Source organism: Somniosus microcephalus, chromosome 8, assembly GCF_052327205.1.
Source record: "Somniosus microcephalus isolate GS21.2 chromosome 8, FLI_Smic_1.0, whole genome shotgun sequence".
Classification (NCBI taxonomy): domain Eukaryota; kingdom Metazoa; phylum Chordata; class Chondrichthyes; order Squaliformes; family Somniosidae; genus Somniosus; species Somniosus microcephalus.
This window is the reverse complement of record NC_140994.1, coordinates 10,508,692-10,532,038: the sequence shown is the minus strand read 5'-3', so window position 1 is coordinate 10,532,038 and position 23,347 is coordinate 10,508,692. Positions and strand designations below refer to the sequence as shown.

At 50.6% G+C, this 23,347-nt stretch overlaps 1 protein-coding gene across 2 annotated transcripts in view; it reads right to left on the bottom strand.

The window, feature by feature from the left end:
- The window catches only part of slit1a (slit homolog 1a (Drosophila)), a 328,910-nt gene that overhangs the window by 11,938 nt on the left and 293,625 nt on the right, over nucleotides 1–23,347 (bottom strand). For both annotated transcript variants that reach the window (XM_085994232.1, XM_085994233.1), the window contains exons 28-35: nucleotides 22,939–23,036; nucleotides 19,624–19,763; nucleotides 17,046–17,139; nucleotides 15,753–15,890; nucleotides 13,681–13,918; nucleotides 12,491–12,621; nucleotides 2,655–2,809; nucleotides 847–1,135 (exon numbers count right to left, since the gene is read on the bottom strand). In XM_085994232.1, the coding sequence (XP_085850358.1) occupies nucleotides 847–1,135; nucleotides 2,655–2,809; nucleotides 12,491–12,621; nucleotides 13,681–13,918; nucleotides 15,753–15,890; nucleotides 17,046–17,139; nucleotides 19,624–19,763; nucleotides 22,939–23,036 (1,283 nt within the window). The remainder of the gene's footprint in view (nucleotides 1–846; nucleotides 1,136–2,654; nucleotides 2,810–12,490; nucleotides 12,622–13,680; nucleotides 13,919–15,752; nucleotides 15,891–17,045; nucleotides 17,140–19,623; nucleotides 19,764–22,938; nucleotides 23,037–23,347) is intronic.

The following is a 23,347-nucleotide window of genomic DNA, read 5'->3' as shown; positions in this document are numbered from 1 at the left end:
AAATCTGCAGGGCTCTGGAGAAAGAGGGACCAATGGGATAGATCTTTCAAAGAGCCTGTACAGACACAATGGGCCGAATGGCCTCCTATGCTGCAGGAGTCAATGATTCTAAGACTCTGGAGTAGGACTCGAACCCACAACCTGCTGAATCATAGGCGAGAGCGCTACCACCCTGAGCCACGGCCAGCACAGGTTGTAACCAATGTTCCCCCAATTTTGTTTTTGGCTGCGCGGCCCATTCGCAGTTTCGGGCATGCGTGACATTTAACATTGAAAAAGCCGGTCCCAGGCTGTGCGGGACTGGCAGGGAGCTGTGCGGCCACACAGCTTAGAGGGAGCATTGGTTGTAACTCACGACTTACAACAACAACAACTTGCATTTACACAGCGCCTTTAATGTAGTAAAACGTCCCAAGGTGCTTCACAGGAGCATCATCAAACAAAATTTGACACCGAGCCACGTAAACAGAAATTAGGGCAGGTGACTAAAAGCTGGGTCCAAGAGGTGGGTTTTAAGGAGCGTCTTAAAGGAGGAGAGAGAGGTGGAGAGGTTTAGGGAGGGAATTCCAGAGCTTAGGGCCCAGGCAGCTGAAGGCACGGCCACCAATGGTGGAGCGATTAAAATCAGGGATGCGCAAGAGGCCAGAATTGGAGGAGCGCAGAGATCTCGGAGGGTTGTAGGGGCTGGAAGAGATTACAGAGATAGGGAGGGGCAAGGCCATGGAGGGATTTGAAAACAAGGATGAGAATTTTTAAATCGAGGCGTTGCCGGACCGGCAGCCAATGTAGGTCAGCGAGCACAGGGGGGTGAATGGGACTTGGTGCGGGTTAGGGCAGTAGACTTACTTGTGTCCCAGACACGGGTCACTGATCGGCTGGTCGCAGTGCGGTCCCATCCAGCCCGGCTCGCAGTGGCAGACGGGGTCGGAGTCGGTGCGGGGTTGGCAGATGCCGTGGAGGCAGACGATCTTCCGGCAGGGCTCGCAGCCTGGCACCACGCCCGCCTTCATCTGGGTCTTGGTGAAATCCTGGAGCTCGTTGTTGATGTACAGGTTCTGGATGCACCCGTGAAAGCTGGACCCATTCTGGATCTGCCAGAGCCGGAACGCCGCAGAGTTCACGTCAACCGGCATCCCTGGACATGGGGACAGAGGGCATGGAAACACAACCGTTATTCAGGACGGACACATTGTAAACTGCTTCACAGGAGACTGATCTGCGCTGAGCAATCTCACTGATATGTAGAAAATTCTTAGAGCACCTTGACAGGGTAGATGCCGAGAGGCAGTTTCCCCTGGCTGGGAAGTCTAGAACCAGGGGTCACAGTCTCGGGATAAGGGGTCGGCCATTTAGGACTGAGATGAGGAGAAATTTCTTCACTCAGAGGGTGGTGAATCTTTGGAATTCTCTGCCCCAGAGGGCTGTGGAGGCTCAGTCGTTGAGTATATTCAAGAGCGATCGATAGATTTTTGGACTCTTTGGGGATCGGGCGGGAAAGTGGAGTTGAGGTCGACCAGATATTATCTTATTGAATGGGGGAGCAGGCTCGAAGGGCTGTACAGCCTACTCCTGCTCCTAGTTTTTATGTTCTTATGGGCAGTGTTGCCCCACACAAGGTGAAGTTTGTCTCGGCCGGTATTTAAACGTCCCGTTGGTGTTACTGCCTATATTTTTTTAATATAAGGCCCAAGAAACATAGGAACAGGAGGAGGCCATTCAGCCCCTCGAGCTTGTTCTGCCATTCAATGAGTTCATGGCTGACCTTGTATCTTAACTCCATCCACCCGCCTGGGTTCCAGATCCTTTTATACTCGTCGAGCAAAAATCTATCTCTCTCAGATTTAAGAGAGGGGTTGCCAACTCTGACTGCACGTACTCCTGGAGCTTTCATCACATGACCTCTCCCCCCCCCCCACCGTATTCCGCCCCGCCCCCACATACTCCCGCCATTGGTCGCCCGACACGTCCATCATCGCGACGTCTCGCCACGCCGCACCAATCGAAAGAAGGCCCACCATCTCGGGGCAACTAGGCCAGTGCGCCCACATTCCATGAATGAATTGAATGAAATAAAGACAGACTTGCATTTATATAGCAGCTTTCACGACCTCAGGACGTCCCAAAGCGCTTTACAGCCAATTAAGCACTTTTTTGAAGTGTAGTCACTGTTGTGATTTAGGAAATGCAGCAGCCAATTTGCACACAGCAAGCTCCCACAAACAGCAATGTGATAATGACCCGATCATCTGTTTTTCAGTGATGTTGATTGAGAGATAAATATTAACCAGAATACCAGGAAGAACACAGCTGCTCTTCTTCGAAATAGCGCCATGGAATCATTTACGTCCACCTGAGAGAGCAGATGGGGCCTCGGTTTAACATCTCATCCAACAGTGCAGCACTCCCACAGCACTGCACTGGGAGTGTCAGCCTAGATTTCTGTGCTCAAGTCTCTGGAGTGGGGACTATGAACCCACAACCTTCTGCTTCAGAGGCGAGGGTGCTGCCCACTGAGCCACGGCTGTCCTTGGACCTAGTGCCACAGCTAGATTTTTAGTGGGAGGGAGTGGGGGCGGGTTTCCTGACCACAGGAACTCAAGGTGCGTTGGGGGAACCGGGCGTGAGCCAGCTTGGCTCGGCTTTTCTCGTCCTACCTCCGATGTAAAGTGGCGTCTCACGGTTGAGCGTGGATTGCTTGACGGAGCTCTCCATGCTCTTGGGGGTCCCACCGTCGATGGAGAGATTCACCATCTGGTCCAAGGTCACGATCTCCACCGTGTGGAACTGTCCGTCATTGATCGTCTCCAGGCTGCGGGACGCACAGAAACAGCTTTACTGGGCAGCCTTTCTCCCCCTTCTGCATGCTAACTGGGGGGCGTGGGTCAATAACCAGAGGCCATTAGTTTAAAATCACTGGCAAAAGATCGGGAACGCTGGACCTGAAAAGGTGGTGGAAGCTGATCCCATCAATAATTTTGAAGGGGAGTTGGACGAGTTCTGGAGGATGAGGAGCTCACAGGGTTACGGACAAAAAGCGGGGGATGTGGGTCTAAGCACGACTGATCTTTCAAAGAGGCAGCACAGGCACGATGGGCCGAATGGCCTCCTTCTGTGCTCTTGGGGGAAGTACCGCCCCGGCCGCTAAGTTCGGCTTACCGCCCCGCACAGGAACATACGAATTAGGAGCAGGAGTCGGCCCCTCGAGCCTGCTCCGCCATTCAATAAGATCATGGCTGATCCGATTACTCCACATTCCTGCCTACTCCCGATAACTTTTCACCCCCTCGCTTACCAAGAATCTATCTACCTCTGCCTTAAAAATATTCAAAGACTCTGCTTCCACCGCCCTCTGAGGAAGAGAGTTCCAAAGACTCACGACCCTCTGTGACAAAAAATTTCTCCTCATCTCTGTCTTAAATGGGCGACCCCTTATTTTTAAACAGTGACCCTTAGTTCTAGATTCTCCCACAAGAGGAAACATCCTCTCCTCGTCCGCCCTGCCAAGACCCCTCAGGATCTTATATGAAGTGGAGCGCAATGTCGGGCGCTCCACTTCCTGGTCGGATGGTAACCGAGGCGATGTCGGGGCGCGATCGGCAGCGCTCGGCGGAGGCTCCGTGAGCTCGCTGGGTGAGATTAACTTGGATTAGATTTAGACCCCTCTCTCTCCAGTGATGAGTTAACTGACCTGTGCCGGGCTGCGCAATGGCGGCCAGGACCACGCCGGAGGACCGACAGCAAAAAAAAAGAAAATGGCAGCGCGGGTCGCGGCCGCACCTCCTCTTTAAATGCCGCCCCGCGAGCGGAGGTCAGCCCGGTTCGCGACTTGCGAGGCTGGCGATGACGATGCCCATGGCAGCCTCGCGGGGTGCAGCCAGCTTTCTGCCACGGGGTGGTAAGGGGTCGCGGCACACGCCAGCGGCGCAGCAGCCCTGAGCGCTACCGACGGGGGTGTGCCGCTATTGGGTAGTGCCTCAGCAACGCCTCGCCAAATTTCTCAGAAGGTGCTTTTTCCGCACCCCCAACCCCTCCCCCCCAGACGATAAGCCCTTTGACCCCTGTTAGCGCCACCTGGAGGCGCTAATGGCAGGCGCAAAGGAGCCGAATTTCAATCCCTATGATTCTAACTCCTTGTTGGGATACAACCTCGGGAGGATGGCAAGGCCTTGAAGAGGGTATAGAGGAGGTTTACCAGGCTGATACCAGGTTATGTGGAGAGACTGGAGAAGCTGGGGTTGTTCTCCTTAGAGCAGAGAATGTTAAGGGGAGATTTAATAAAGGTGTTCAAAATGATGAGAGGTTTTGATAGAGCAAGTAGGGAGAAACTGTTTCCTCTGGCAAATGAGTCGGTTAACTGAAGTTAACATAACTGAAGTCCCTCATCCCTGGTATCATCCTGGTGAACCTCCTCTGTACTCTCTCCAAGGGCTTGACATCCTTCTTAAAGTGCGGTGCCCAGAATGGTCACAATACTCCAGCTGGGGCCTAACCAGAGAGTCGTAAAGGTTTAGCATAACTTCCTTGTTTGTGGAGTCAATGCCCCTATTCACAAAGCCACGCGTCCCATACACTTAATCGCCTTCTCAACTTGCCCTGCCACCCAATGTCCCCTGTAAGCTGCACTGCCCCCTGGGCGGCCCGCCTCCCCCAATGCGCGGCCCATTTTTGTGCATGCGCGGTATTTACAGTGTAAGAGCCGGTGTGCGGCCTGCGCGGGACCTCTCGGACCATTGCACGCACGTGCACGCTCCTTAGCGGGAACTCTGCTGCCACCTATGTGCGAGTAGCTGAACCTCTCTAGTCCAGGGACTCTAAGCGCATCTCTAGCGCCACCTCCCCACCCCCACTCCAGCTGAGGTCAGTTAACTCATCACTGGGGATGGAGGGGGCTAAATCTAGTCCAAGTTAATCTCACCCAATGAGCTGTCGGAGGCCATAGGTTTACAATCATTGGCAAAAGATCTGGAACGCTCCACCTGAAAAGCTGGTGGAAGCCGATTCCATCAATAATTTTAAAAGGGAGTTGGACGGGTACTGGAGGATGAGGAGCTCACGGTTATGGACAAAAAGCGGGAGGAGGGAACAAAAGGCTATTCCTTCCTCGTTTGACAAGAGGGAAACGTTCCTGAAGTCTGGGCAGTACGACAGATGATGTGGGTGTAGCTCTGCAATCTTCCTCCTTCCCCCCCCTCCCCAAACCAGCGAGGAGAATGTCATGGCCGCACAGAGGCACTGATCATAGAGGGGAGGGAGGGAGAGAGAGAAAAAGGGGGAAGGAGGGAGAGAGAGAAAGGGGGAAGGAGGGAGAGAGAGAGAGAGAGAAAGGGGGAAGGAGGGAGAGAGAGAGAGAGAAAGGGGGAAGGAGGGAGAGAGAGAGAAAGGGGGAAGGAGGGAGAGAGAGAGAGAGAAAGGGGGAAGGAGAGAGAGAGAAAGGGGCAAGGAGGGAGAGAGAGAAAGGGGGAAGGAGGGAGAGAGAGAGAGAAAGGGGGAAGGAGGGAGAGAGAGAGAGAAAGGGGGAAGGAGGGAGAGAGAGAGAGAGAAAGGGGGAAGGAGGGAGAGAGAGAGAGAAAGGGGGAAGGAGGGAGAGAGAGAGAGAGAAAGGGGGAAGGAGGGAGAGAGAGAGAGAGAAAGGGGGAAGGAGGGAGAGAGAGAGAGAGAAAGGGGGAAGGAGGGAGAGAGAGAGAGAAAGGAGGAAGAGAGAGAGAGGGGGAAGGAGAGAGAGAGAGAAAGGGGGAAGGAGAGAGAGAGAAAGGGGGAAGGAGAGAGAGAGAAAGGGGGAAGGAGGGAGAGAGAGAGAAAGGGGCAAGGAGGGAGAGAGAGAGAGAAAGGGGCAAGGAGGGAGAGAGAAAGGGGGAAGGAGGGAGAGAGAGAGAAAGGGGCAAGGAGGGAGAGAGAGAGAGAGAAAGGGGCAAGGAGGGAGAGAGAAAGGGGGAAGGAGGGAGAGAGAGAGAGAAAGGGGCAAGGAGGGAGAGAGAGAGAGAAAGGGGGAAGGAGGGAGAGAGAGAGAAAGGGGGAAGGAGAGAGAGAAAGGGGGAAGGAGGGAGAGAGAGAGAGAGAAAGGGGGAAGGAGGGAGAGAGAGAGAGAAAGGGGGAAGGAGGGAGAGAGAGAGAGAGAAAGGAGGGAGAGAGAGAGAAAGGGGGAAGGAGAGAGAGAAAGGGGGAAGGAGGGAGAGAGAGAGAGAGAAAGGGGGAAGGAGGGAGAGAGAGAGAGAAAGGGGGAAGGAGGGAGAGAGAGAGAGAAAGGGGGAAGGAGGGAGAGAGAGAGAGAGAAAGGGGGAAGGAGGGAGAGAGAGAGAGAAAGGGGGAAGGAGGGAGAGAGAAAGGGGGAAGGAGGGAGAGAGAGAGAGAAAGGAGGAAGAGAGAGAGAGGGGGAAGGAGAGAGAGAGAAAGGGGGAAGGAGAGAGAGAGAAAGGGGGAAGGAGAGAGAGAGAAAGGGGGAAGGAGGGAGAGAGAGAGAAAGGGGCAAGGAGGGAGAGAGAGAGAGAAAGGGGCAAGGAGGGAGAGAGAAAGGGGGAAGGAGGGAGAGAGAGAGAAAGGGGCAAGGAGGGAGAGAGAGAGAGAGAAAGGGGCAAGGAGGGAGAGAGAAAGGGGGAAGGAGGGAGAGAGAGAGAGAAAGGGGCAAGGAGGGAGAGAGAGAGAGAAAGGGGGAAGGAGGGAGAGAGAGAGAAAGGGGGAAGGAGAGAGAGAAAGGGGGAAGGAGGGAGAGAGAGAGAAAGGGGGAAGGAGGGAGAGAGAGAGAGAAAGGGGCAAGGAGGGAGAGAGAGAGAGAGAGAAAGGGGGAAGGAGGGAGATGAGAGAGAAAGGGGGAAGGAGGGAGAGAGAGAGAAAGAGGGAGAGAAGGAGAGAGAAAAAGGTGGAGGGAGAGAGAGAGAAAAGGGGAAGGAGAGAGAGAGAAAGGGGGAAGGAGGGAGAGGATAAGAATGTACTAAATTATTATTATTGTTATTTTATTACTATTATTAAGTATCAGTATGTGCATGCCATATGGAATCTATACTAAATCGTCATTTAGCATTGTACATCTATAGAAACTAGTGTTTTCACACCCGTCCCACAAAATAGGTCCATTTTGCTTTGTTTTTTTGAACTATATAGATGCGTTCTTTCCACATAAGCTGCTGGAATATCCAGGGTCTCCGCTCCTCAACCTTTGGGCTGAAGGGTACAGACCCTGAATTCCTAAAATCTATAAAAGACATTGATATAATTGTGTTAACAGAAACATGGTGTCAAAAGGACGTGCCCACCCACTGTCCTCCAATGTACCATGAAATCATTGTGCCCTCAGTAAAGAACACTAAGATACGCAAGGGCAGAACCTCCGGGGGAATCTTGGTGTGGTATAAAGGAGAACTGGACAAACACATCTCACCGGTAAAACAGGGGAAATCACATGTATGGCTAAAATTAGATAAAAACATAGGAATAGCAAAAAAAGATGTCTACTTATGTGCGATCTACATACCCCCAATAGAATCGCCATATTTTGAAGAGGAGTTATTTGAAACTCTCCACATGGAAATCAGCCATTTCCAGGTCCAAGGAAAGGTGCTACTATGTGGGGACCTAAACACAAGGACCGGATGTGAACCTGACTTCATAGACCCACAGGGCAACAACCATGTGTTTGGCCAGACCCCTTTATATGTCACACCAGCCATCACAAATCGGAACAACCTTGACTGTGAAATAAATAAAAGCGGCAGGGAGGTAGTGCAACTCTGCCGAGCCTTAGGCCTATACATAGTTAACGGTAGGTTCAGAGGGGACTCCTTAGGGAGACTCACCTATTCCTCAACTCTTGGGTCTAGTGTGGTGGATTATACAATCACTGACATGGACCCCTGCGATATCAACGCATTCACTGTCAGGCAGCAATCCCCCCTCTCAGACCATAACCAAATAAATGTGTACCTTAAACTTTCTGCCCAAACTACAGACACAAAAAAGGAACCCAGTAATCTCCATAAACTAAACCAGACATACAGATGGGCCCCAGACAGTGGAGATAAATTCATCACAGCACTAAATTCACCTGATCTCACAAGTAAAATATCAAAATTTAAAGAAAATCTATATGAGATCACCAGAGATGGTGTAAACATGGCCATAGACGATATAAATAGGATCTTCCATGAGGCAGCTGTAAAAGCCGACCTTGTGAAACAGAAGAGGAAACGTTACAAAAGACAAAAAAATGAGAAATGGTTTGATCACGAATGCAAAAATGCCAGAAAAGACCTGAGAAAAATATCAAACCAAAAGCATCGCCAACCAAACAACCCAGACCTGCGTAGTAGATACAATGAGACCCTCAAAAGATATAAACACACCATTAGGAACAAAACACAAAACTATACCCACAAAAGACTTGAAGAAATTGAAAACTCCATTAATCAAAATCAATTCTGGGATATGTGGAATAACCTGAGTACAACTCAATTACAAGCATTACCAATCCAAGATGGTGACATCTGGAGAACACATTTTGAAAACCTCTACAAAGACATCCCAGTAAACGAATCAAACTCAAGTCAACATCATGTCACAGAAAAACTCCACACATTAGAAGTAACAATTAAAGACAACCAAAACCCTCTGGACTCCCCAATCACTTGGAAAGAACTGGCCACAAAAACAAAATCTCTCCACCTAAAGAAAGCCTGTGGTCCAGACAACATCAAAAATGAAATGCTCAAGTTCAGCACTATGGAGATGCAGGGTGCGGTACTCAAGTTATTCAACATCATATTATGTTCGGGCTGTTTTCCAGATATCTGGTGCCAAGGACTCATCTCTCCCATATATAAAGGTGGAAACAAATCAGACCCAAACAACTACCGTGGCATCTGTGTCAACAGTTGTCTAGGGAAGTTATTCTGCAGTATTCTAAATAGCAGATTACTGGATTTTCTTAATAAACATAATATCCTTAGAAAAAATCAAATAGGCTTTCTTCCAAAACACCGCACCACCGACCATATCTATACCCTTCACACTCTCATTGAAAAACATATACACCAAACAAAAAATGGGAAAATATTTGCTTGTTTCATTGACTTCAAGAAAGCCTTTGACTCTATTTGGCACGAAGGGCTCTATTACAAACTTATTCAGTGTGGAATAGGGGGTAAAGTCTATGACCTTATTAAATCGATGTATCTGAAAAATAAATGTGGTGTCAAAATTGGAGACAAACGCACCGGTTTCTTCACCCAGAGAAGAGGCGTCCGGCAGGGTTGCAATTTGAGTCCGACCCTGTTCAACATATACATAAATGAGTTAGCAGACAAGCTGGAGCAAAGCGAGTCACCGGGTCTCTGTCTCCTGGATGGGGAAGTGAGGTCCCTGTTCTATGCGGACGACCTGGTTCTGCTGTCTCCCACAGAACAGGGATTACAGCAACATTTAGACCTACTCAACAAATACTGCCAAAATTGGGCCCTGACAGTAAATCTAAAGAAAACCAACATCATGATTTTTCAAAAAAGGCCCAGATGTCAGGAAAACAAATACCAGTTTACTCTCAGTGATACCATCATAGGACACACTATGAGCTACACTTACCTTGGTCTAACCATTACAGCATCAGGGAGCTTCAACATAGCAGTGAATGCACTAAAAGAAAAAGCCCGAAGAGCCCTATATGCAATAAAAAGAAAATTCTACAACATCCAAATTCCAATCAAAATCTGGCTCAAAATATTTGATAGTATAATCCTGCCCATTGCGCTGTATGGTAGTGAAGTATGGGGCCCACTCAATCACCATAGCTACACTAAATGGGAAAAACACACAATAGAAGCCCTACATGCAGAATTTTGCCGAAGCATTCTTTGCACCCAAAGGAAAACACCAACAAATGCATGTAGAGCTGAACTAGGCAGATACCCACTGATAATAAACATCCAAAAACGAGCACTAAACTTTCTAAATCACCTCAAATCTAGTTCCCCAGACACCCTTCATTTCAAAGCCCTCCAGACCCAAGAGCTGAACCCAGAAACGAGTCCCCTGAGTCAGTTGTTACTGAAACTAAGTTCTCCTACCCAGCCGGACCCTGACCAGTCCCAGACCAACACTGCTCCCCAAACACCAATCCGAGTGAACCAAATCATTAAACAATGCAAAGAAACCTACCTGGAACATTGGAACACAATAACCAAAAGCCAAAGCAGATTAGAATGCTACCGGGCCCTAAAAAGAGAATATAAACTGGCAGACTATCTCTCGACCATCAGAGACACAAAACAGAGACAGACCCTCACCAGATACAGACTAAGCGACCACCAACTGGCAATTGAAAAAGGAAGATACAAGAAATCCTGGCAACCTAAAGAAAATAGAATATGTGATCACTGTCTGGCCGGCGAGGTTGAGACAGAGGTGCACTTCCTCCTAAAATGCGAAAAATTCAACGAGACAAGAAACATATATTTTGACAAGCTCAGCCTTACAACCCCAGATTTCAAAGAATTGGATGACCTGTCAAAATTAAGAATAGTCCTGGGGGAGGGAGACAGACCATATCTTGGTGCCCAATATGTAACAACATGTCACAACCTGAGGAACATTGAGTGACTAACGAGCACACCCATAGCATATATACGTTAAAAATGTTTAAATCAATACCGAATGTACCCAACGACTGTTTTAAATTAATACTGAATGCACCCAACGAGGGTCAACGACTGTTTAAATTAATACTGTCTGTACCCAACGAGGGTCAAAAACGTTTGACACCTACAGAATGTTGGAAACCTGTACTTTTTGTTATGTAAGCTTTGGCAACATGGTTCTCTGTAAACTTTCATGCCAATAAAGCATTTGAATTGAAATTGAATTGAATTGAGAGAGAGAAAGGGGCAAGGAGGGAGAGAGAGAAAGGGGGAAGGAGGGAGAGAGAGAGAGAAAGGGGCAAGGAGGGAGAGAGAGAGAGAAAGGGGCAAGGAGGGAGAGAGAGAGAGAAAGGGGCAAGGAGAGAGAGAGAGAGAAAGGGGGAAGGAGGGAGAGAGAGAAAGGGGAAAGGAGGGAGAAGAGAGAGAGAGAGAGAGAAAGGGGGAAGGAGGGAGAGAGAGAGAGAGAAAGGGGCAAGGAGGGAGAGAGAGAGAGAAAGGGGAAGGAGGAGAGAGAGAAAGGGGGAAGGAGGGAGAGAGAGAGAGAGAAAGGGGCAAGGAGGAGAGAGAGAGAGAGGGGGAAGAGGAGAGAGAGAGAGAAAGGGGGAAGGAGGGAGAGAGAGAGAAAGGGGGAAGGAGGGAGAGAGAGAAAGGGGCAAGGAGGGAGAGAGAGAGAGAAAGGGGGAAGGAGGGAGTGAGAGAGAGAAAGGGGGAAGGAGGAGAGAGAGAGAGAAAGGGGGAAGGAGGGAGAGAGAGAGAAAGGGGAAGGAGGGAGAGAGAGAGAGAGAAAGGGGGAAGGAGGGAGAGAGAGAGAGAAAGGGGAAGGAGGGAGAGAGAGAAAGGGGCAAGGAGGGAGAGAGAGAGAGAAAGGGGGAAGGAGGGAGAGAGAGAAAGGGGCAAGGAGGGAGAGAGAGAGAGAAAGGGGGAAGGAGGGAGAGAGAGAAAGGGGGAAGGAGGGAGAGAGAGAGAGAGAAAGGGGAAGGAGGGAGAGAGAGAGAAAGGGGGAAGGAGGGAGAGAGAGAGAGAGAAAGGGGGAAGGAGGAGAGAGAAAGGGGAAGGAGGGAGAGAGAAAGGGGGAAGGAGGGAGAGAGAGAGAGAAAGGGGGAAGGAGGGAGAGAGAGAGAGGAGAGAAGGAGAGAGAAAAAGGGGGAGGGAGAGAGAGAGAAAGGGGAAGGAGGAGAGAGAGAGAGAAAGGGGGAAGGAGGGAGAGAGAAAGGGGAAGGAGGGAGAGAGAAAGGGGCAAGGAGGGAGAGAGAGAGAAAGGGGGAAGGAGGGAGAGAGAGAGAGGGAGAGAAGGAAGAGAGAAAAAGGGGGAGGGAGAGAGAGAAAAGGGGAAGAGGGAGAGAGAGAGAGAAAGGGGGAGGGAGAGAGAGAGAAAGGGAGAGAGGGGAGGGAGGGGGATCGTGCCATGGTATCTTTTACGTCTACCTGAGAGAGCAAACGGGCCTCGGTTTAACGACGCATCTGAAAGTCGGCTCCTCTGACAGTGCTGCACTCCCTCAGCCTGGATTTAGAACCCTTGCAGCAACTTGCCGGCTGCCATCTTTGCTGGAGATAGTACGTGATGTGAGGAATGGGTAAACGTATGAGCTTCCCCCCCCCCCAAAAGCTCAGTTGGCAAATGCACCACCCAGTGAGAAACCGTGATGCCTCCCACGGCCTGCCAGCACTCACTGCCTGGGGTCACCCACGCACAAGGGCCGCTCGGGCGAGATATCAAGATGTGGAATGGGAGGTCAGCGAGGAGGAGGAGGCGGAGGAGGAGGAAGGGGATGGGAGAGAAATTCGTGGAAAAGAAAGGAGGGAGAGAAGCAGACAGAATTATGGCCTTCGGAAGAGACCGCCCCAAACTCTCCGGCCCCACTTTTCATTACCTGTAGATAGCGGAGCTGGGGTAAGTGCCCGGGTCGTAGCTGACCCGTACGTGACCCTGGTAAAGTTCTACTGCGATGTGGTCGTTGTCTCCGTTGTAGAGCAGGATCCCGTTATCCTCTGCAGTGGAGACCTGAGAGAACAGAATTCACCTGCATTTTATTAACAATCTTGCGTAGGGTGTGAACGTCCTGCCACACGCCTCACTTTCTGTTGCCACAACCTTTGGTCACGCACAATACTCCAGCTGAGGTCTAACTAGTGCCTTAGGTCTAACTAGTGCCTTTGTACTCGATGCCTCTGGTTATAAAGCCCAGAATGCCCAATGCTTTTTTTTAACAAACTTACCAACATGTCCTGCCACCTTCAAAGATTTGTGTATGTGAACCCCCAGGTCTCCGCACCCCTTTAAAATTGTACCATTAAAGTACAATGAATCTGCAACCTCGGTTTTAAAATTCTCATCCTTGTGTTCAAATCCCTCCATGGCCTCGCCCCCTCCCTAGCTCTGTAACCTGCCCCTCTGTCCCCACGGCTCCAATATCTTGTGCCTTAACTTTTACAACAACTCCCTATCTCTGTAACCTCCTCCAGCCCCACAACCCTTCGAGATCTCTGTGCTCCTCCAATTCTGGCCACTTGAGCATCCCCTGATTTTAATCGCTCCACCATTGGCGGCCGTGCCTTTAGCTGCCTGGACCCTAAGCTTTGGAATTCCCTCCCTAAACCTCTCCGTCTCTCTCTCCTCCTTTACGACGCTCCTTAGGACCGACTGTTATAAATCTCATCATCATCAAGAAACTACTCATGAAATAACGCTGGACGGCCAGCTGGTGGCGCCGTCCAAGGAGTATAAATACTCGGGCGTGGGCTCCAGCTTGCCAGGGACATTTTGTAAGACAAGGAACTAGTGAAGTACAACTAGACCTCCATGTTCTGAAACAAGTTGATTAAAGCCTTGCTTTATACTCAAACCAAGTGCGTAGTGAGTTTTATGACGTCACCGACTTCACCTGTCCTAATATCTCTCTTTATGTGGTTCGGTGTCAAATTTTGTTTGATAACGCTCCTGTGAAACGCCGTGGGATGTTTTACTGAGTTAAAGGCGCTGTATAAATGCAAGTTGTTGTTGTTGTTGTCCGGGAGGAACTGTATTGAGTGGGGACTCTGACGTGAGGCTCCTCACACTTACCTGCAGTGAGATATTTGCCCGAGGCCAGTTCTTCAGCTCGGTGAACTGCAGGTAAGAGTCTCGATCCACGAAGTTGACGCTGACCAGCTTGTCGCACCGCGCCCCGCCGAAGCCGGGGAGACACTGGCACATGGCGCGGGCGCCAACGCTCACGCACTGCCCGCCGTTGAGGCAATCCTGCAGCTGGCACTGGACGGGGCTCGGCGAGGCGGGAGAGGGGAGCTCACAGAAGTGGCCACTGGGGGGAGACAGAGAGACACAGACAGAAATAGAGGGCACTGCACAGAGAGGAGCTGATTAAAACACACAACATTGTCACAAACCGCCCCCCCGTGAATGCTCGAAAGCTATAATGTCCCTTGTTTGCTGGGATATCGTCCCACAGACCCTCTCACACCACACCCAAGTGGTCATTTGCCATGTGTCAGCCCTAACATTGAGCGTTGATTAATTTTATAAACATTGTGCATTACTAAAATTCTCATCCTTGTGCTCAAATCCCTCCATGGCCTCGCCCCTCCCTATCTCTGTAAACTCGAGCTCATCCGAAACTCTGCTGCCCCGTATCCTAACTTGCACCGATTCCCGTTCACCCATCACCCCCTGTGCTCGCTGACCTATATTGGCTCCCGGTCCAGCAACGCCTCGATTTAAAAATTCTCATCCTTGATTTCAAATCCCTCCATGGCCCTCGCCCCTCCCTATCTCTGTAACCTCCTTCAGCCCCACAACTTTCAGTGATCTCTGCGCTCCTCCAATTCTGGCCTCTTGCGCATCCCCCGATTTTAATCGCTCCACCATTGGCGGCCGTGCCTTCAGCTGCCTGGGCCCTAAGCTCTGGAATTCCCTCCCTAAACCTCTCCGCCTCTCTCTCCTCCTTTACGACGCTCCTTAAAACCTGCCTCTTTGACCAAGCTTTTGGTCACCTGTCCTAATACAGCTGTATTTCTTTATGTGGCTTGGTGTCATTTTGTTTGATAATCGCTCCTGTGAAGCACCTTGGGACGTTTTACTACGTTAAAGGCGCTATATAAATACAAGTTGTTGTTGATGGTGAACCAAGCCTTATTCTGTTGTACTTTTCTGAAATTATTGTTATTCATTATTGTTATTCATCCCCTAGCTGTCCCCTCGAGGAGGTGGTGGTGGGCCTTCTAGTAGTTTGATACAACTGAGGAGTTCGCTAGGCCACTTCAGAGGGCAGTTAAGAGTCAACCACATTGGTGTGGGGACTGGAGTCACATCCAAGCCAGACCGGGTAAGGACGGCAGATTTCATTCCCTAAAGGGACAGCAGTGAACCAGATGTATTTTTATGACAATCCGACTGCTTCATGCTCACTTTTACTGATCCCCGCTTTTTATTTCCAGATTTTTAAAAAAACGGAATTTGAATTGTCAAACTGTTGCGGTGGGGATTTGAACTCACGTTCTCTGGATTATTAGTCCAGTAACATAACCATTATATAACCACAGCCCCATCAGGGACAGCGGACCTTAACCAGCAGCAGGATCCCTGGGTCTTGCATGTCAGCCAGTGACTCAGTGGGTCACACTCTCGCCTCTGATTCAAAAGGTCGCGGGTTCAAGTCCCACTCCAGAGACTTGAGCACAAAAATCCAGGCTGACACTCCCAGTGCAATGCTGAGGGAGTGCTGCACCATCAGAGGTGCTGTCTTTCGGATGAGACGTTAAACCGAGGCCCCGTCTGCTCCCTCAGGTGGCACTATTTCGAAGAAGAGCAGGGGAGTTCTCCCCGGTGTCCAGGGGCCAATATTTATCCCTCAATCAACATCACTAAAACAGATGATCCGCTCATTATCACATTGCTGTTTGTGGGAGCTTGCTGTGCACAAAGTGGCTGCTGCGTTTCCTACATTACAATAGTGACTACACTTCAAAAAGTACTTCATTGGCTGTGAAGTGCTTTGGGACGTCCTGGGGTTATGATAGGCGCTGTAGAAATGCAAGTCTCTCTATTCCACCCACATGTTCTGGTGAGGTGTGTTGCAAGACTCGCGCTGTCGTTAAATTGCACGATTCTGAGCTGGTGAAATGATTGGCGTCACTCACCTGTATCCTTCCGAGCACAAACAGGTATAGCCGTTGATTCCATCCATGCAGACTCCGTTCCCCTGACACTTGTGATCCTGACAGTTGTCAACGCCAACACTGCAGTTATCTCCAACATACCCGGAACTGCACTCACACCTACAAAACATGGCACCAGGGGATTATGATCAGGATGGACAGAGCCTGAGTGACAGATTGTAGGACACAACCTCACACCTGCAATTTCCTACACATCAAACACTCCCAGGGCAGGTACAGCGCGGGTTAGATACAGAGTAATGCTCCCTCTACACTGTCCCATCAAACACTCCCAGGGCAGGTACAGCGCGGGTTAGATACAGAGCAATGCTCCCTCTACACTGTCCCATCAAACACTCCCAGGGCAGGTACAGCACGGGTTAGATACAGAGCAATGCTCCCTCTACACTGTCCCATCAAACACTCCCAGGGCAGATACAGCGCGGGTTAGATACAGAGCAATGCTCCCTCTACACTGTCCCATCAAACACTCCCAGGGCAGGTACAGCACGGGTTAGATACAGAGTAAAGCTCCCTCTACACTGTCCCATCAAACACTCCCAGGGCAGGTACAGCACGGGTTAGATACAGAGTAAAGCTCCCTCTACACTGTCCCATCAAACACTCCCAGGGCAGGTACAGCGCAGGTTAGATACAGAGTAAAGCTCCCTCTAAACTGTCCCATCAAACACTCCCAGGGCAGGTACAGCATGGGTTAGATACAGAGTAAAGCTCCCTCTACACTGTCCCATCAAACACTCCCAGGGCAGGTACAGCACGGGTTAGGTACAGAGTAAAGCTCCCGCTACACTGCCCCATCAAACACTCCCAGGGCAGGTATAGCACGGGTTAGATACAGAGTAAAGCTCCCTCTACATTGTCCCATCAAACACTCCGGGACAGGTACAGCATGGGTTAGATACAGAGTAAAGCTCCCTCTACATTGTCCCATCAAACACTCCCAGGGCAGGTACAGCACGGGTTAGATACAGAGTAAAGCTCCCTCTACACTGTCCCATCAAACACTCCCAGGGCAGGTACAGCACGGGTTAGATACAGAGTAAAGCTCCCTCTACACTGTCCCATCAAACACTCTCAGGGCATGTACAGCATGGGATAGATACAGAGTAAAGCTCCCTCTACACTGCCCCCAGTATATCAGTATGATCCCACCAATTTAATTCAGAGTTTAATAAAATCAGAATCCTGTTCTCTGAGATCACAATGAGTGGCTCTGATCTGCTCAGACTGTCGTGACTCCAGTAATTTACTTACTTGGGCCCCTCTGTGGTGACCACGCACTTGGAGTCTCGCCGGCAAGGGTTTAACTCGGGCGCACAATTGTCAACCAACTCCTCGCACAGATCTCCTGCACCAAAACAGAGAACAAGGTCATGCCTGGCCAGTGACGCAGCTTGTACTCAACTTTGATAATACATCACTCATCATAGTGTCAGCTGTGGCTCAGTGGGTGGCACTCTCGCCTCCGAGTCAGAAAGTTGTCCCACTCCACAGACTGAAACACAAAAATCTAGGCTGACACTCCCAGTGCAGTGCTGAGGGAGTGCTGCACTGTCAGAGGTGCCGTCTTTTGGATGAGACGTCAAACCGAGGCCCCGTCTGCTCTCTCAGGTGGCCGTACAAGTTCCCACGGCCACTATTTTGAAGAAGAGCAGGGGAGCTCTCCCCGGTGTCCTGGGGAAAATATTTATCCCTCAACCAACATCACTAAAAAAACAGATGATCTGGTCATCATCACATTGCTGTTTGTGGGAGCTTGCTGTGCACAAATTGGCTGCCGTGTTTCCTACATTACAACAGTGACTACACTTCAAAAGTACTTCATTGGCGGTAAAGCGCTTTGGGACATCCTGAGGTTGTCGAAATGCAAGTTATTTATTTCTTTAAAAGTGGCCCCCACCCTTGTAATTGATTTAATCGACATCCGAGGGGCCACTCCCGTGTGTTGCGGGCACTGCGTAAGTGACACTACCTCAGCAGACTTCAACCGTCAGAAATGGTTGCACAAGGTAAAAGGACTCGCTCCCCCTGATGGCCTGCTAGGTACAAACAATGCCTTATCTGGTGCTCAGCTATACTGACCTGTAAGTACTGAGTCGGGCACAGTTTGCCTCAGTGCCTTGGGGGGTGGGGGGGGTGGGTGGGGGAGAGAGATCAGTGTGAGGGGGATGAGGGACTTCAGCTATGTGGAGAGCCTGGAGAAGCTGGTATTGTTCTCCTTAGAGCAGAGAAGGTTAAGGGGACATTTTAGAGAGGTGTTCAACATGATGAGGGTTTTGACAGAGTAAATAAGGAGAAACTGTTTCCAGTGGCAGGAGGGTCGGTGACCAGAGGACACAGATTTTTTTTTACGCAGCGAGTTGTTGTGATCTGGAACGCGCTGCCTGAAAGGGCGGTGGAAGCAGGTTCAATAGTAACTTTCAAAAGGGAATTGGATAAATACTTGAAAAGGAAAAATTTGCTGTTCTATGGGGAAAGAGCAGGGAGAGAGTGGGACTAACTGGAGAGCTCTCTCAAAGAGCCGGCACAGGCACGATGGGCCGAATGGTCGCCTTCTGTGCTGTATGACTCTATGATTAGTTAAGATTCTCACTCCTGATTTGCTTGAAGCGGACGTCGGCTTCAGCCGCGATGCTTCCCTCAGTCAAATAGTGAACGGCCAGGCATGTGTACACATACGGTATCGGAATCCTCGGACCTGCGCTCGCCCCCCCACAAGAGGAGTTACTGCTTTCAGGAGAGTAACCAGGGAGAGAAGGGTTCAAAAAGAAAGGAGAGAGACAGCGAGAGAGAGCCAGCACTCTGAGACCACCCCAACGACCTGGTGGAGACAAGGACGAAGTCACGAATTCAATTTACTGGATGTAGAGATGCAGTTCATTCACTACCTCCCGGGTAAATTGCATAGGATTCCTCGGCTCCGCTAATTCTTAATTAGCAGTGTGATGCTAGTGCCAGCGATGTGTACTGTACAATTGAAGGTAATTACTAATTTGTAGTTATTCGAGCCAAACCTCTAATCAGGGCTGAATGCAGCACTGCGAGTGTTGTGCCGAAGCCTGACATTAGCAGGTGCTACACTCACCCGCTCATCCACTCGAAACCTGAGACGTTACCAGTGCTGCTCTTAAACATTCACCTCTCGCTCTGCCTCGGCTGCGAATCAACCCCATCCCTGCGTCCCTCACACAGAGTCAGCCGCGGCTCAGTGGGTAGCACTCTCGCTTCTGAGGCAGAAGGTTGTGGGTTCGAGTCTCACTCTAGAGTCTTGAGCACAAAATCTGGGCAGTGCTGAGGGAGTGCTGCACTGTCGGAGGTGCCGTCTTTCAGATGAGACGTTGAACCGAGGACCTGTCTGCTCTCTCAGGCAGGTGTAAAAGATCCCATGGCACTATTTCGAAGAAGAGCGGAGGAATTCTCCCCAGGGTGTCCTGGCCCAATATTTATCCATCAATCAACATGACTAAAACAGATTATCTGCACATTATCACATTGCTGATGAAAGGTCATCGACCTGAAATGTTAACTCACGCCACAGATGCTGCCTGACCTGCTGAGTATTTTCTGTTTTTATTTCAGATTACCAGCATCTGCAGTATTTTCCTTTTGTACTATCGCATTGCTGTTTGTGGGACCTTGCTGTGCACACGTTTCCTACATTACAACAGTGACTACACTTCAAAAGTACTCCATTGGCTGTAAAGCGCCCTGGGACGTCCCGAGGTGGTGAAAGATGCTGTAGATACGCAAGTTCTTTCTTCTATAGCTTCCCAGCCTCCCTCCAGGCCCCGCCCCCTGTCTCAGTCAGTCTTCCTTTATAGCAACGACTTACCTCTGTGATACGGTGGGCACAGGCAGGTATAGTTATTAATTCCATCTGAGCAAGTGGCTCCATTTTTGCAGGCGTTCCCTTCACAGTCATCGATGTTTGTGGCGCACGTGCTCCCCTGGAAGCCTTCCGGGCAGGTACACCTGTCGGGGTAACAGGTGGTCGATGATGGAATCAGCTCAAACACACATAAACCTTAACAACAGCCAACAACCACAAGGGCTAAATGAGCAGCGACCCTTCCCAGTGTCGGAGGGGCAGTACTGAGGGAGTGCTGCACTGTCGGAGGGGCAGTACTGAGGGAGCGCCGCACTGTCGGAGGGGCAGTACTGAGGGAGAGCTGCACTGTCGGAGGGGCAGTACTGAGGGAGCGCTGCACTGTCGGAGGGACAGTACTGAAGGAGTGCTGCACTGTCAGAGGGGCAGTACTGAGGGAGCGCTGCACTGTCAGAGGGGCAGTACTGAGGGAGCGCTGCACTGTCGGAGGGACAGTACTGAGGGAGCGCTGCACTGTCGGAGGGGCAGTACTGAGGGAGCGCTGCACTGTCGGAGGGGCAGTACTGAGGGAGTGCTGCATTGTCGGAGGGGCAGTACTGAGGGAGTGCTGCACTGTCGGAGGGGCAGTACTGAGGGAGTGCTGCACTGTCGGAGGGGCAGTACTGAGGGTGCGCTGCACTGTCGGAGGGGCAGTACTGAGTGTGTGCTGCACTGTCGGAGGGGCAGTACTGAGGGTGTGCTGCACTGTCGGAGGGGCAGTACTGAGGGAGTGCTGCACTGTTGGAGGGGCAGTACTGAGGGAATGCTGCACTGTTGGAGGGGCAGTACTGAGGGAGTGATGCACTGTTGGAGGGGCAGTACTGAGGGAATGCTGCACTGTAGGAGGGGCAGTACTGAAGGAGTGCCGCACTGTCAGAGGTGCCGTCTTTCAGATGAGACATTAAACCGAGGCCCTGTCTGCCTTCTCAGGTGGACATAAAAGATCTCATGGCACTGTTGGAAGAAGAGCAGGGGAGTTATCCCCGGTGTCCTGGGCCAATACTTATCCCTCAATCAACGTCACTAAAACAAATTATCTGGTCATTATCACATTGCTGTTTGTGGGAGCTTGCTGTGTACAAATTGGCTGCCGTGTTTCCTACATTACAACAGTAACTGCATTTAAAAGTACTTAATTGGCTGTGAAGCGCTTTGGGACGTTCCGAGGTCACGAAAGGTGCTGTAGAAATGCAAGTCTTTCTTTTATTTTGTTTGAATAAACAGAGACCTGGAGAAAGGGCCTCGCTGGGTTAAATGGGTGGGGCGGAGGATGGAGTTGCACAGACACCGAGGCGCTGCTCGTCTGTTCCTCTGTGGCTGGTTTCCGAGCGGAAACTCGCCCGGAGACAAGCGGAACAGGAATGGGAGAAAACACCTCCACCCTCGAAATAATAGAGGCTTCTCCCCCTCCCGATAACTCGATGAGATTATCCAATCGTATCTCGGCCACACGGACGCGGGTTTTACCATTGGTCTCAGTGTTCCTGGACTCGGAAAAGGGGGGAATTGGCCAGGGTTCCTGTTCCTGATCGTGTGAGTGAGAGAGTGTGTGTGTGTGAGTGTGAGAGTGTGTGTGTGTGTGAGAGAGTGTGTGTGTGTGTGAGAGAGTGTGTGTGTGTGTGAGAGAGAATGTGAGTGTGAGAGAGAGTATGTGAGTGTGTGTGAGAGTGTGTGTGATGGTGAGTGTGTGCGATTGTGAATGTGAGTGAGTGAGTGTGTGAGTGAATGAGGGATGTTGTGTGAGAGTGAGTGTGTGAGTATGTGTGTGAGTGTGTGTGTATGAGAGAGAGTGTGTGAGAGTGTGTGTGAGAGTGTATGAGAGAGAGTGTGTGAGTGTGTGTGAGAGTGTGAGAGTGAGTGTGTGTGAGAGTGTATGAGAGTGTATGAGAGTGTGTGAGAGTGTGTGAGAGTGTGTGAGTGTGTGTGAGAGTGTGTGTGAGAGTGTATGAGAGAGAGTGTGTGAGAGTGTGTGAGTGTGTGTGAGAGTGTGTGAGAGTGAGTGTGTGTGTGAGAGTGTGTGTGAGTGAGTGTGTGAGAGTATGTGTGTGAGAGAGTGTGTGTGAGAGAGTGTGTGATGGTGAGTGTGTGCGATTGTGAATGTGAGTGAGTGAGTTTGTGAGTGAGTGAGGGATGTTGAGTGAGGACGGATCAGGCACAGCTGTGATGCCCCTAATGGTGGAATAGCAAGCTGAAACTCACTGTCTAGCCTCGTGTGTGCAGCAATAGTGTGAGCTGCCCGTGTACTGAGAGACACCTCCGAGGGACCGAACAGTGTGGTGGACAGTGAGCAGGAAGGACAGGGTTAGACTGGGCGGGACGCGGGGAGCAGGGGTTGCGGGTAAGGTGCTGGTGATAGACTGATTTCTCGCCCCCCCTCCCCCAACTGCACACACGATGCAGGGAGAAAACAGGAGAGGAAAGAACAGAAAAAAAACAATGATAGGGTAAAGAGTGGAGAGCGAGTTTTACTGAGCAAGGCAGCTGGGAATGCCAGGGTCTGTTTACACAGCGGATCAAATTCACCCCCAATCTATTCAAGCCAATGGAATTCAATCCCCCTGATTATTTACACAACTCCGCAGTCTCACCCCCACCCCCACCCCACCCCCAGGAAGACATGTGTTGTACTGTGTCGAGTTACAGTCCTGGGTCACGGTCCTGTGTTTGAGGGGTGGAAGGGCGGGAGTCGAGGAAGCAGCAGTCGCTCAGCATTCACCTTCTATCTCTCTCAGCCATGCCTTTGTCACTTACAGACTCGACTATTCCAATGTTCTTCCACCCTCCATAGACATCAGCTCATCCCAAACTCTGCTGCCCCGTGTCCTAATTCGCAGCAGGTCCCGTTCACCCATCACCCCCGGTGCCCGCTGGCCTACACTGGCTCCCGGTCCAGCAACGCCACAATTTTAAAATCCTCATCCTTGTTTTCAAATCCTGCTGTGGCCTCGCCCCTCCCTATCTCGGAGGGACTTGGTGCAAGTTAGGACATGAGTTTTGGACAAGCTCAGGTTTACAGAGGGTGGAATGTGGGAGGCTGGCCAGGAGTGCGTTGGAATAGTCGAGTCCAGAGGTAAGAAAGGCAGGGGATGAGGGTTTCAACAGCAGATGGGCTGAGGCAGGGTCGGAGACGGGCAATGTTACAGAGATGGAATTGGCGGTCTCGGTGAAGGGGTTGGGAGCTCAGCTCAGGGTCAATTAGGACCCAGATAACACAAGGGGGAATATATGAACAGACTGCCACACAGAAAAATGGAAGTAAAGCATATTAGATTCTCCTCTCACCAGAATGCACTCGAGTCTCCTTCCTTCACATGACATGTCCCTCTATTCTCACAAGGGCCACTGATACAGGCGTTGATCGGAGATTCACAGTGCTTGCCCTGGAAGAGTTGGAGAAAAAAATAAAAGTTACTTCTCGTTGAGCTTTTGCGCTCATTGAAGTGTGAACGTCACTGCTGGCGTAGATGATGCTTTCCGTTTCGACTGTGTACACACAACACTATGAAGGTTCAAAACCATGAAGGGTTTTGCTGGAGTAAATAAGGAGAAACTGTTTCCAGTGGCAGGAGGGTTGGTAACCAGAGGACACAGATTGAAGGTGATTGGTAAAAGAACCAGAGGGGGAGAAGAGGAGAATGTTTTTCACGTAGCGAGCCGTTGTGATCTTGAACGCGCTGCCTGAAAGGGCGGT